Genomic DNA, 13136 nt, shown 5'->3' with positions numbered 1-13136 from the left:
CAATATCATCAATAGAAGGATTGATAGCTCTAATAGAAATTTGTTGTAATATTCATAGAGCTTGGATCCCCCATTGCACCATTAGCTATTCATAATCTTGTGTTGTGGCCTTTATCTGATTGGGAGCAAGAGTATTTGGATTTTGGGAGTCCTCCCAGTCAGTCGGCTCATCTGGATGTGAATGATGTGGTCTATCTAATGATAAATCATCCTAAAACTCTGACTGACTCTGATTTACTTGGAAAATATGCTCAACATTTTACATGCAGTCATAGTCCAAATTTTGACTGTCCATCCAAAATTGATTATAATGTTGAGGTGGGTCAGAGATCTCCTACTGTGACATCTCATATGTATCTTAATGTTGACGTTGGAATAAGTATTGAAATTCCATGGCAGAGCTAGAAGCTTTATTGAAGAATAGCAGATAGATGAGACGTGCTACCATACACTCCACAAAGGAACTCAAATTGATCATCTCTTGAATCATAATTTTCATCAATAGGAGATCTTACTTTTGCACTCATGGGTGTGAAAAATTTTCTTAAAGCCTTGCTTGACATGTGTGCTCATGATATCTAAAAAAATTACAAAAAAAAAAAAATCAAAAATACAGAATTAAAGACACAGAGGAAATTGAATAATAAAAAAACAAGAAAGGAAATGTAGAAATAAAAGCAAACAAATAAATGAAAAATCTATTATCAAGTCTAGAGTTACTCATATGCTAATCAACTAATATTAATCAAAAACAATCCCCGGCAACGACATCAAAAAATTGTTACAAACCACAAGTGCACGGTTACGTCGTCAGTAATACAAAAGATATCAAACCTACAAGGACTGTTGATTAAGCATGAAGATTAGTTGGAAAAGAGAAAGAAAGAGAAAGATTAAGGAGAAGGAGAGAGAGGAAGAAAGAGATGATCTTGGAATGAGATGGATGATAGATGCTAGGATTTTGATTTAGTTATGATGCTAGTTAATGTCCCTATGCATTGTTCATCTACCTAACTCCATGCTTATACTCGTGTAAGGATTCTAACTACAGTTCGGTACAAGCCCGCGGAAAATCAGACCAGAGACTCTACCCAAGTTCTACCCATATTAAGCAAAGAAGTAACTCTAGAAATTCTATTAACGGGATACTCCTATTACTAGGGTCCCTCGGTCAAACAATCCTAGAGTTAACTGATTTACTTCCTAATGGTAGATTAATGTAATTAAGTAGAAGAGGTAATGATGCGAACCTCGATGAACAATGCCGTGAGACCCAGCAACAATAAGATTAGAACTCAGTTCCGGGATCGTCCAAAGGAGGTTTCAGAGGGATGGAATATTGACCCGTTGATTATAGAGAATCAAGAACCAATATTATGAGAACAATGGAGAATATCGACCCAATGATTATAACAAAACCAAGAACCAATATTATAAAATTGTTGAGAATTACAAGTGCTCACCCGTAATCCCTGCAGAGTTGCTGAAGAACAAGGAGGAAAACTCTCTCAAAATATAATGTTTGCTACCCTCTTTGATATCTACTCAAGACATTATATAGAACTGTAAATGGTAGTTTCCAAGGCATGGAAAGAGAAGATAATGAATGCAAGTAATGCAAGTCTTCATGCACACTCCCTTTCCAACAAATGGTAGTTTCCAATGCATGGAAAGAGAAGATGATGAATGCAAGTCTTTATGCACACTCCCTCTAGCTGTCCTCCAACTTGGGAATTCGTCCAAAATGTAGGTGGCATTAAATGACACACCAATTCCAACCAGAATGGTGTGTTTTTCCACCATTCTAGTATGGTATTTGGCTAGGAACATGTTGCATCATGATATTCCATTCTTCCGTAGCTAATTGGCCCATTTTAGGGTCGACTTGTATGAAGTTGATCATTCGGCATGACATCGGCTGTAACTCCATAGCCTGCCCTTCCAAGATACAAGATGTCAATGCTTGTACAACATGTTGAACTTGCTTGACCTCTGTTTTCATTATCAGCTCAGCTGGCACGTGCAAGTCCTCTTCATGCTCCTCGTGGTTCGGGACGTACATCTCGACTTGCAGTCTCTCTCATTGGCTTGGAGCTGATCCGGAGTTGTATCATCCCCTCCTTCCTCAAAAGGATTCGTCCTCAAATCTAAAACAACAAAAGGGGAAAGATCAGAAACATTAAAGGTTGAACTCACTTGGTACTCACCTGGAAGATCCCTTGTATGCATTGTCATTGATTTTCTTCAGTACTTGAAATGGTCCATCACCACGTGGGTTCAGCTTGGATTGCCTTTGTTTCGGAAATCGCTCCTTTAAAAAATGAACCCAGACCCAGTCTCCAGATTGAAAAGTAATCGACTTTCGTCCCTTGTTGGCACAGGTTGCAATCTGCTCATTCCTCCTCAGCATGTGTTGCCTTGCCTTGTCATGGATCCTTTTCACCAAATCAGCCTTCGCTTGACCTTCAGGCTAGCAATCTCATCCACAGGTAATGGAATTAAATCTAATGGAGTTAATGGATTAAAACCATAGACAATCTCAAAAGGTGAATACTTAGTAGAAGAATGTGTAACCCTATTGTATGCAAATTCAATGAATGTTATGCAATCTTCCCATGCTTTTAAATTCTTCCCAATGGCAGAACGCAACAAATTTCCCAAGGTTCGATTAACGACCTCAGTTTGCCCATCAGTCTGTGGGTGACAAGTGGTAGAGAATAACAACTTTGTCCCAAGTTTTCGTTTGAATAATGATCCGTGTGAATAATGAACTCCTTGGACCACAAGTAATGTTGCCATGTCTCCAAAGCTCGCACCAATGCATAGAGCTCCTTGTCATATGTTGAGTAGTTCAACGCTGCACCATTGAGCTTCTCACTGAAGTAGGCAATTGGCCTCTTTTCTTGCATAAGAACAACACCTATACCAATACCAGAAGCATCACATTCGATTTCAAAAACCTTAGAAAAATCTGGTAGAAGTAGTAAAGGAGCAATACTTAGCTTTTCTTTTAATGCGTTGAAGGCTTTCTCTTGTGCCTCTCCCCACTTAAATCCAATATTCTTCTTGATGATTTCCGTTAAAGGGGCAGTGATGGTGCTGAAATTTGGCACAAACCTCCTATAGAACCCGGCTAAACCATGAAAACTCCTTACTTCAGTGATGGTGCTAGGGGTAGGCCATTCCCTGATAGCTTTCACCTTCTCCTCATCAACTTCCACGCATCTGGAACTAACAACACATCCAAGGAAAACAGCCCTATCTACACAAAAGCTGCATTTCTTAAGGTTAGCAAATAATTTTTCATGCCTCAAAGCTTCAAGCACACATTTCAAATTATCAATATGGTCATGCAAACTCTTGCTATAGATCAGAATGTCATCAAAATAAACAACAACAAATTTTCCAATAAATGCACGTAGCACATGGTTCATGAGACGCATAAATGTGCTAGGAGCATTCGTCAATCCAAATGACATCACTAACCATTCATATAGCCCCTGTTTTGTCTTAAAAGCTGTTTTCCACTCATCTCCTTCCTTAATTCAAATTTGATGATACCCACTCTTTAAATCAATATTATAAAATATAGTGGATCCATGTAATTCATCAAGCATGTCATCTAAGCGAGGAATAGGGTGACGATACTTTACCGTTATCTTGTTTACAGCTCGACAATCCACACACATCCTCTAAGTCCCGTCTTTCTTTGGAACCAGCAGCACTGGCACAACACAGGGACTCATGCTTTCACGAACATGTCCTTTGGTCATAAGTTCTTCGACTTACCTTTGAAGCTCTTTGGTCTCTTCTGGACTACTTCGATAAGCTGGTCGGTTTGGAATGGAAGCTCCCGGAATGAGATCAATTTGATGCTCGATTCCTCTTTTGGGTGGTAACCTAGGTGGCGTATCCTCGGAAAAGACATTCTTAAAATCCTGCAAAAGAGACATCACAACACTAGGCAAAGAAACATTATGGTCAACCAAAGAAAGATAGGCCTCCTTGTATAGAAACAAGATCATCGGTCTATCGGAGTTCAAAGCACTTTTGAAGTCTCTTTCTTTTGCATAGAAGCTCATTTTTCTTTCTTCTTTCGTTTTCAAGGCCAAACTCTCAATCTTTTCTTTTTTCCCACTCTCTTTTTTCATTCTTAGTCCACCATCTTTTTTTTTTCATTTTCACTCTTATTTTCTTTTTCTATCTCAACCACACCTTTTCCTCTTGCTGCAATGGACTTTTTTATCTGCAGTTGTTTCTCAAATACTTGACGAGGTGTCAAAGGTGCAAGTGTAATGTTCCTACCATCCTTGCTGAAGCTGTAGCGGTTCTTATACCCATCATGTGTGGTCCGTCTGTCAAATTGCCACGGTCTTCCAAGAAGCAAATGACTAGCTTGCATGGGTACAACATCACACAGAACCTCATCCGTGTACCTTCCAATCGTAAATGAAATAAGGACCTGCTTGGTTACCTTCATTTCTCCACTATCATTGAGCCATTGAAGTTTATATGACTTTGGATACTTCAAGGTAGGTAGACCAAGCTTGTCCACCATTAACTTGCTTGCCACATTAACACAGCTGCCACCATCAATAATCAAACCGCATACCCGATATTTCACATGGCAGCGGGTGTAGAAGATGTTCTCCCTTTGCGGCCCATCATCATCTTCTTTGGCTTGCATATGGAGAGCTCTTAGCACAACAAGAGCTTGGCCATCAACAGCAAACTCAACATCACTAGTATCTTCAACTGATGGAGTGGACTCATTTCCTTCATCTTCCTCTTCAGTTTCAATCTCCCCATTATCCAATGTGATCATTGATCGCTTGTTTGGGCATTGAGAAGCAATATGACCTGATCCTAAACAACGAAAACATTTGATGTCACGATTTCTTTGAGGTTGGGAAGATGAGTTACCCCTATCTTTGTTGCTAGGTTGTGTCTTGGCCACATTCGTCTCTCCCTTTGATTTTGAAACTACTTTCTCAGTTGGTTTTGATGATCCCCACTTCTGCTTCCAAGGGGATGAACTCGCAGCCTCATACTTGGAAGATGATCGCACTCCTTTCATCGTCAAGCTCCACGTAGTGATGCAGCTCAACAATATTGGCAATCTCACGGTTCAGGCCACAAAGGAACCGAGCCATGGTCGCCTCTCGGCCCTCCTCAATATTAGCCCGAATCAAGGTTATCTCCATCTCCTTGTGGTAGTCTTCCACAGTCATGGACCCCTGCTTTAGACTTTGCAATTTCAAATGTAAGTCCCGATAATAGTGAGATGGAACAAACCTTCTTCTCATAACGACTTTCATATCTTCCCAATTGTCGATGGGAAGCTCACGGTTTCGACGTCTACTCAGGGTCAGCTGATCCCACCATATAATGGCATAGTCGATAAAAGCCACCGCAGCAAGCTTCACTTTCTTCTCCTCCGAGTAATTGTGACAATCGAATACCAGCTCAACTTTCCTCTCCCATTCAATATAAACATCAGGGTCATTTTTACCTTGAAATAGAGGAATGGACAGCTTGATGGTGCCCATGTTACGATCTACGGCTTCCCTTTCTCGGTGTTGCCTTTGAACATGCCTTGGCCTTTCGGGTCTGATAGCCCTAGCCCTCCTCCAAGTAGCATTGGAGACCACTTCATTGCTCACCCCATCATCATAGTCATCATCTGGGACATTTGGAGCAAAATGTGGCCGCTGGTCGGGTCTCCGATGCCTAGGTAATGGTTCTAGCTGAAGTTGTTCGAGCCGATTCTCATGCCTATCCAACCGATCTCGAATCTCATTGAACACGACATTCATGTGTTAGTTAGAGCCCTAGAGCCAATCATTTGATGATTGTATTATGGATTTGTTGTATCATATTCTTATATAAATAAATGCATTTATTTTTGGTTATTATACTTACTTGTATTGGTGCCAAATAAACTAAGTATAATAGCGTCATTGAGTAGAAGGTTCTTACCGATATCAATCGATTGGTTGAATCGATAGTGAGATGATATAGGGAACACTACTCTTAATCATTCCTAGTCGAGTATTAACATTCAGGGACAATGTTAATGCGACGAGACTAGCATGTAGGTCAACTCGATGACTTGATCTCACAAGTTATGGATATAGAGATATCATGTTGACACATGGGTATGCATTGGAGAATGTATACTGAATGACCCGCCATGAGAAAGTATCATGGATCGTTATACGAGTGTCATATACTTTCTCATGTGGCTATTAGTATGACTACTAGTCCTTAGACATGAAGTCACCATGGTTCCCTACATAAGGAGTTATGTACTTTGGTTTCGTTAAACGTCACCCGTAACTGGGTGGACTATAAAGGCGATTACTGGGTATGTAACGAATTATGCAGAGGGATGTGAGTGATGTAGATGGGATCTATCCCTCCTATATGACGGGAGAGACATCGATATTCTTGATAGAGTGAGACCACGAAGTGCATGGCCATGCCCTGATGTACCCAAGGGCTGAAGATAGGAGAGATCAGTTATCACTACCGGATGTCCCAATTACAAGACTACGGGCAAAGCGTTTCAAGGAAGCACTAAATGGGCTAATCGAAAAACAGTGGGAGGACTATGAGCAAGGAAAAACCAAGATGATCGCAACTGCTAGTCGTGGCCTAATCCACGTAATCGGGCATAACCATCCATGACTGGCCGCGCTTAACGGAAGAACGCTAATAAGCATGCGAAGCATGGGAACTCGTTCATGCATGAAGACTTAAGTATTTTAGATTGTTTAATGAAGCATGCGACTTGGGACTCTAATTGTGCATGCATTTATTTTGTTTTGGGTTCCTAGATAGCTTGCATGAGGCATGCAACATTGGGACTCTAATTGTGCATGTACTTATCTTGTATTTTTCCATGTTCACTCCCATTATATAAGGGAGGGACATCTTAGTATGAAGCAACTTAGTTTTTGGTGAGATTGTGTGCTCTCTTAGTTCTTGAAAGAACTTGCTGAACTTATCGAGTCTACTCTCGTGGCGTTCAACCCATCGAAACTTATCACCCCTAGGTGTGGCGTTTCTTCCCTTCGTAGGCTTGGTTCGTGCCACTTCTTGGTTACGGGTCAAGGCTCACACTCTTGTCGTTTAGTTCTTGGGGTTCTATCCACCTTTGTCTCAGGTTCCATCACAATTGTTGATGGGGTTCATATTATCTGGTATCAGAGCTTCGGTTCAAAGGCAAGTGCAAATCTATCTTAACTTGTTGTTTAGCCAAAACAAAAAAAAATCGTGCAAAAAAAAAAAAGAGCGCGCAACGAAAAGACAAAAAAAAGAAGAAGAAGAAAGCGCAAAAAAAAAAAACTGCTTGTGTGAATCGAAGTAATTGTCTTCAACAATTCTTTTCTTGTTTTCCTTATTCTCAAACTTCTACTATTTCATTTTCTCTTAAAATTCTGCCATCATAAGTTTCGGTGGTATCTTTTGAATTGCTACGTGATATTCTGATTTATTCTAGAGTTTGATCAAGAACTGAGAGATATCATCAATTGAGAGCTACCACCCAAACGTGAGTTGAGTGCTTGTGAGGTTTTCTTTCATTTTGCAGCCATGCCCAACAACCAGGAGGATGGAGCAAATGAGGGGGCTAGGCCACTTCCGAACCTGCAATTACAAGCATTGATGGGGGAGATGCAGCGGATGATGAGGGCGGAATTAAAATCTATCCATGAGAGGATGGATCGGGTGGAGGATGGGACACCAAGAAGACATCAACAAGGTCGTATTACTAGACCACAATGAAGACATGCCCAAGGGATTGATGTCGAAGAAGATGAAGAGGTTATTGTGGAAGACTTTGATGAGCAAAACTACCATCGAGGCAGGATTGGACATCGAGGAGATAGAAACGGAACTAGAAGAAATAATGATTTAGGAGGGATTAAGATGAAGATTCCAACCTTCCAAGGGAGAAATGACCTAGAAGCTTACTTGGAATGGGAAACTAAGATGGAAATGGTGTTTGACTGTCATGAATTCTCAGAGTTTAAAAAGGTGAAGTTAGCTGCCATTGAATTCTATGATTATGCTATTGTTTGGTGGGATCAAGTGTCGATGACTCGGAGAAGAAACAGAGAGCAACCTGTGTCCACTTGTGAGGAGATGAAAGTGCTCATGAGAAGGAGGTTTGTACCCAGCCATTATTATAGAAGCTTATATCAGCGGCTTCAAAGGTTATCTCAAGGCTCCAAAAGTGTGGATGAATATTTCAAGGAGATGGAGTTGTCCATGATCCGAACTAATGTCAATGAAGATCGGGAAGTCACTATGGCCAGGTTTTTACATGGTTTAAACCCAAAAATTACTGATATTGTTGAATTGCAGCATTATGTTGAGCTGTCAGACATGGTCCACCAAGCACAAAAAGTGGAAGAACAACTCAAGAGGAGAGGATTGGCTAGGAAGGGACAACCAATGACTACTCACGGCACATGGCGGACAGCTCCAAGAAAGGAGGAACAACCTCAAAATAAGCCAAAGTTTGAACCCTTCAAGAAGCCCAAACCTACACCATCTACTACTCAAGGTAATCGCGAGCCCTTTTCCTCTAAAACTCGTGATATCAAGTGTTTTAAATGTCAAGGGCATGGTCATATAGCTAGTCAATGTGTGAACAAAAGGGTGATGATAATAAACGCTCAAGGTGAACTTGAGTCGTAAGATGAGGATTAAATAGTTGAAGAAGTGCCACCAAAAGAGGACAGTGATGATGAACAACATGCTGTTATTGGAGACTTATTGGTGGCCCGACGAGTTCTCAATCTACAAGCTAAGGAGGAAGAAGGTAATCAAAGGGAGAATTTGTTTCATACCCGTTGCTTTGTCAATAACAAGGTTTGCAGTGTTATTATTGATGGGGGGAGTTGCACCAATGTGGCAAGTACTGATTTGGTGGAGAAATTATCACTACCAACTCGGAAACATTCACGACCTTATCGACTCCAGTGGCTAATTGATTGCGGAGAAATCAAGGTAACAAAACAAGTCTTGGTAGCAATCTCCATTGGCAAATATGAAGATGAGCTGTTGTGTGACGTGGTTCCTATGCATGTATGTCATCTATTGTTGGGGAGACCTTGGCAATTCGATCGAAAGGTAACACATGATGGCCTCACAAATAGGTATACTTTTACTATGAAGGGACAACCTATTATTCTTATACCATTGACTCCAAGACAAGTTATGGAGGACCAGTTGAGATTACAAAAAGAAAATGAAAAGAAGGGAGAAAAAGAAATTGAGAGAAAAAAATTGGGAAAAAAGAAGTAGAGGAAAAGAAAAATGAGAGGAAAGAAGATGAGAGGAAAGAGACAAAAGGAGTGGGCAAGGAAAAAAAAGGAGAGAGAAAGAAAAATAGTTTTTACGTAAAAAAAAAGTGAGATTGAACGAGCTTTGTTTTCAAATCAGCTGCCCCTTATCCTTTTGTATAAGGAGGCACTCCTGAGCACTTATGACCTTAACAATTCTTTGCCTAGTGTTATTGTTTCTCTCTTACAAGAATTCGAGGAGGTCTTTCCTGAAGAGGTCCCGCATGGTTTACCTCTCATTAGAGGAATTGAGCACCAAATTGACTTCATACCCGGTGCATCCATTCCGAATTGACCTGCCTATAGAAGCAATCCGGAGGAAGCAAAAGAACTTCAGAGGCAAGTTAATGAATTATTAGAAAAGGGGTATGTTCGAGAAAGCATGAGTCATTGCGCCGTGCCTGTGTTACTAGTTCCCAAGAAGGACGAAACATGGATGATGTGTGTGGATTGTCGAGCCATCAACAACATCACGGTAAAGTATCGCCATCCAATTCCTAGGATTGATGATATACTTGATGAATTGCATGGTTCTTGTGTGTTCACAAAAATTGATCTTAGCAGTGGATATCATCAGATTAGGATGATGGAAGGTGATGAGTGGAAAACTGGTTTTAAAACTAAGCATGGCTTATATGAGTGGTTAGTAATGCCTTTTGGCTTAACTAATGCTCCTAGCACTTTTATGTGTTTGATGAACCATGTTTTGCGTGCTTTCTTAGGAAAATTTGTAGTTGTGTATTTTGATGATATTTTGATTTTTAGCAGAAGCTTAGAAGAGCATGTTACACATTTAAGGTTAGTTTTGAATGTGCTAAAAGAAGAAAAGGTTTTTGCTAACCTCGATAAATGCACCTTTTGTACGGAGAAAGTCGTGTTTCTTGGTTTTATTGTTAGTACTAAAGGCGTTGAGATGGATGAGGAAAAGGTGAAAGCAATCCAAGAGTGGCCAACACCGACAACAATTAGCCAAGTGAGGAGTTTCCATGGTTTGGCCAGCTTCTATCGACGGTTTGTTCGTGATTTTAGCAATATTGCAGCTCCTCTTACTAAAGTCATCAAGAAAAATGAGTCATTCAAGTGAGGAGAGGAGCAAGAGAGGGCCTTCAACACTTTGAAAGAAAAGCTAAGTTCTGTTCCTTTACTAATCCTACCATATTTTTCTAAAACATTTGAAATCGAATGTGATGCTTTTGGTGTTGGTATAGGTGTTGTGCTTATACAGGAAATGAGACCTATTGCTTATTTCAGTGAGAAGTTGAGTGGAGCCACTCTCAACTATCCAACATATGACAAGGAAATGTATGCATTGGTGAGAGCATTGGAGACATGGCAACATTACCTATGGCCAAAAGAATTTGTGATTCACACAGATTATCAATCTCTAAAGCATTTGAAGAGCCAACATAAGTTGAACCGACGCCATTCTAAATGGGTAGAATTCATTGAGGCATTTCCTTATGTGATCAAATACAAGCAAGGAAAGGAGAACGTAGTTGTTGATGCACTATCTCGAAGGTATGCTTTACTGTCCACTTTAGATACGAAGTTACTTGGATTTGAATATATCAAGGATTTATATACTAACAATACTATTTTTTCTGATGTGTTCAAAGCATGCGATAAGGTTGCATTTGGTAAGTTCGATAGGCATGATGGGTTTTTATTTCGTGAAAATAGATTGTGTGTGCCAATGTGTTCGTTACGTGAATTATTCACTAGGGAAACCCATGGTGGTGGATTGATGGGTCATTTTGGCATTATTAAGACTTTAGGGGTTTTACAGGATCATTTCTTTTGGCCGCATATGAAACGTGACGTGGAAAGAATTTGTGAGAAGTGCATCACTTGCAAACAAGCTAAATCTAAATTGAAACCCCATGGCTTGTATACTCCTTTGTCTATACCTAGTCAACCTTGGACTGATATTTCAATGGACTTTGTTTTGGGATTACCTTGGACCAAGAGGGGGAGAGATTCAATTTTTGTTGTGGTAGACAGATTTTCTAAAATGTCGCATTTCATTCCATGTCATAAAACCGATGATGCATCGCATATAGTTGAATTGTTCTTTAAAGAGGTTATTAGGTTGCATGGCATGCCTAGGACCATTGTCTCTGATAGGGATGCAAAATTTTTGAGTTATTTTTGGAAGACTTTGTGGGGGAAATTAGGAATTAAATTGTTGTTCTCTACTACTTGTCACCCCCAAACTGATGGGCAAACTGAAGTAGTCAATCGAACCTTGTCTTTTTTACTTCGTGCGGTCATTAATAAAAATTTGAAAACATGGGAAGATTGTCTACCTCATGTTGAATTTGCTTACAATAGGAGCATACATTCTGCGACTAAATTTTTTCAATTTGAAATTGTTTATGGTTTTAATCCCTTGTCACCATTAGATTTGATTCCTTTATCTATAAGTGAGCATATAAACTTAGATGGTAAGCAGAAGGCCAAATTCGTAAAAAAGATTCATGAACAAGCACGACTGAATATTGAGAAAAGAACTCAGCAGTACATGCAACAAGCTAACAAGGGGCGCAAGAAAATTGTGTTTAAACCAGGAGAATGAGTTTGGTTGCACCTCCGAAAGGAGCGATTTCTGGACAAACGTCGTTCTAAACTTCTACCTCGAGGGGACAACCCATTTCAAGTATTAGAGCGCATCAATGATAATGCCTACAAACTTGAACTACCAGGTGAGTATGGCGTACATTCTACTTTTAATGTTGCTGACTTATCCCCGTTTGATGCAGGTGATGATTTGAGGACAAATCCTTTTCAAGAAGGGGAGAATGATGTATACCCAAGGGCTGAAGATAGGAGAGATCAGTTATCACTTCCGGAAGGCCCAATTACAAGACTACGGGCAAAGCGTTTCAAGGAAGCACTAAATGGGCTAATCGAAAAACAGTGGGAGGACTATGAGCAAGGAAAAACCAAGATGATCGCAACTGCTAGTCGTCGCCTAATCCACGTAATCGAGCGTAACCATCCATGACTGGCCGCGCTTAACGGAAGAACGCTAATAAGCATGCGAAGCATGGGAACTCGTTCATGCATGAAGACTTAAGTATTTTAGATTGTTTAATGAAGCATGCGACTTGGGACTAGAATTGTGCATGCATTTATTTTGTTTTGGGTTCCTAGATAGCTTGCATGAGGCATGCAACATTGAGACTCTAATTGTGCATGTACTTATTGTTAGCTAGAGCCCTAGAGCCAATCATTTGATGATTGTATTATGGACTTGTTGTATCATATTCTATATAAATAAAGACATTTGGTTTTTGATTATTATACTTACTTGTATTGGTGTCAAATAAACTAAGTATAACAATAAGACTAGCATGTAGGTCAACTCGATGACTAGATCTCACGAGTCATGGATATGGAGATATCAAGTTGACACATGGGTATGCATTGGAGAATGTATACTGAATGACCCGCCATGAGAACGTATCATGGATCGTTATATGAGTGTCATATACTTTCTCGTGTGGCTATTAGTATGACTGCTAGTCCTTAGACCTGAAGTCACCATGGTTCCCTACATAAGGAGTTATATACTTTGTTTTCGTTAAACGTCACCCGTAATTGGGTGGACTATAAAGGCAATTACTGGGTATGTAACAAATTATGCGGAGGGATGTGACTGATGTAGATGGGATCTATCCCTCCTATATGACGGGAGAGACATCGATATTCTTGATAGAGTGAGACCACGAAGTGCATGGCCATGTCCAAATGAGTCAATATAGGATATTGAGCTCATTTGAT

At 40.1% G+C, this 13136-nt stretch overlaps 1 protein-coding gene across 1 annotated transcript; it reads right to left on the bottom strand.

Annotated features, from left to right (window-relative positions):
- Positions 1-2125: 2125 nt before the first annotated feature.
- LOC122031356 lies at positions 2126-5816 on the bottom strand. The gene is made up of 8 exons (XM_042590476.1): positions 5069-5816; positions 4163-4866; positions 3790-3938; positions 2999-3363; positions 2817-2920; positions 2575-2694; positions 2208-2470; positions 2126-2147 (listed from the first exon to the last, which is right to left on the bottom strand). Exons 1-8 carry the CDS (start codon positions 5814-5816, stop codon positions 2126-2128), a joined length of 2475 nt encoding a protein of 824 aa, XP_042446410.1.
- Between the last annotated feature and the right edge of the window lie 7320 nt (positions 5817-13136).

This window comes from Zingiber officinale, chromosome 11A, assembly GCF_018446385.1.
Source record: "Zingiber officinale cultivar Zhangliang chromosome 11A, Zo_v1.1, whole genome shotgun sequence".
NCBI lineage: Eukaryota > Viridiplantae > Streptophyta > Magnoliopsida > Zingiberales > Zingiberaceae > Zingiber > Zingiber officinale.
This window is presented reverse-complemented; position numbering and strand designations above follow the sequence as displayed.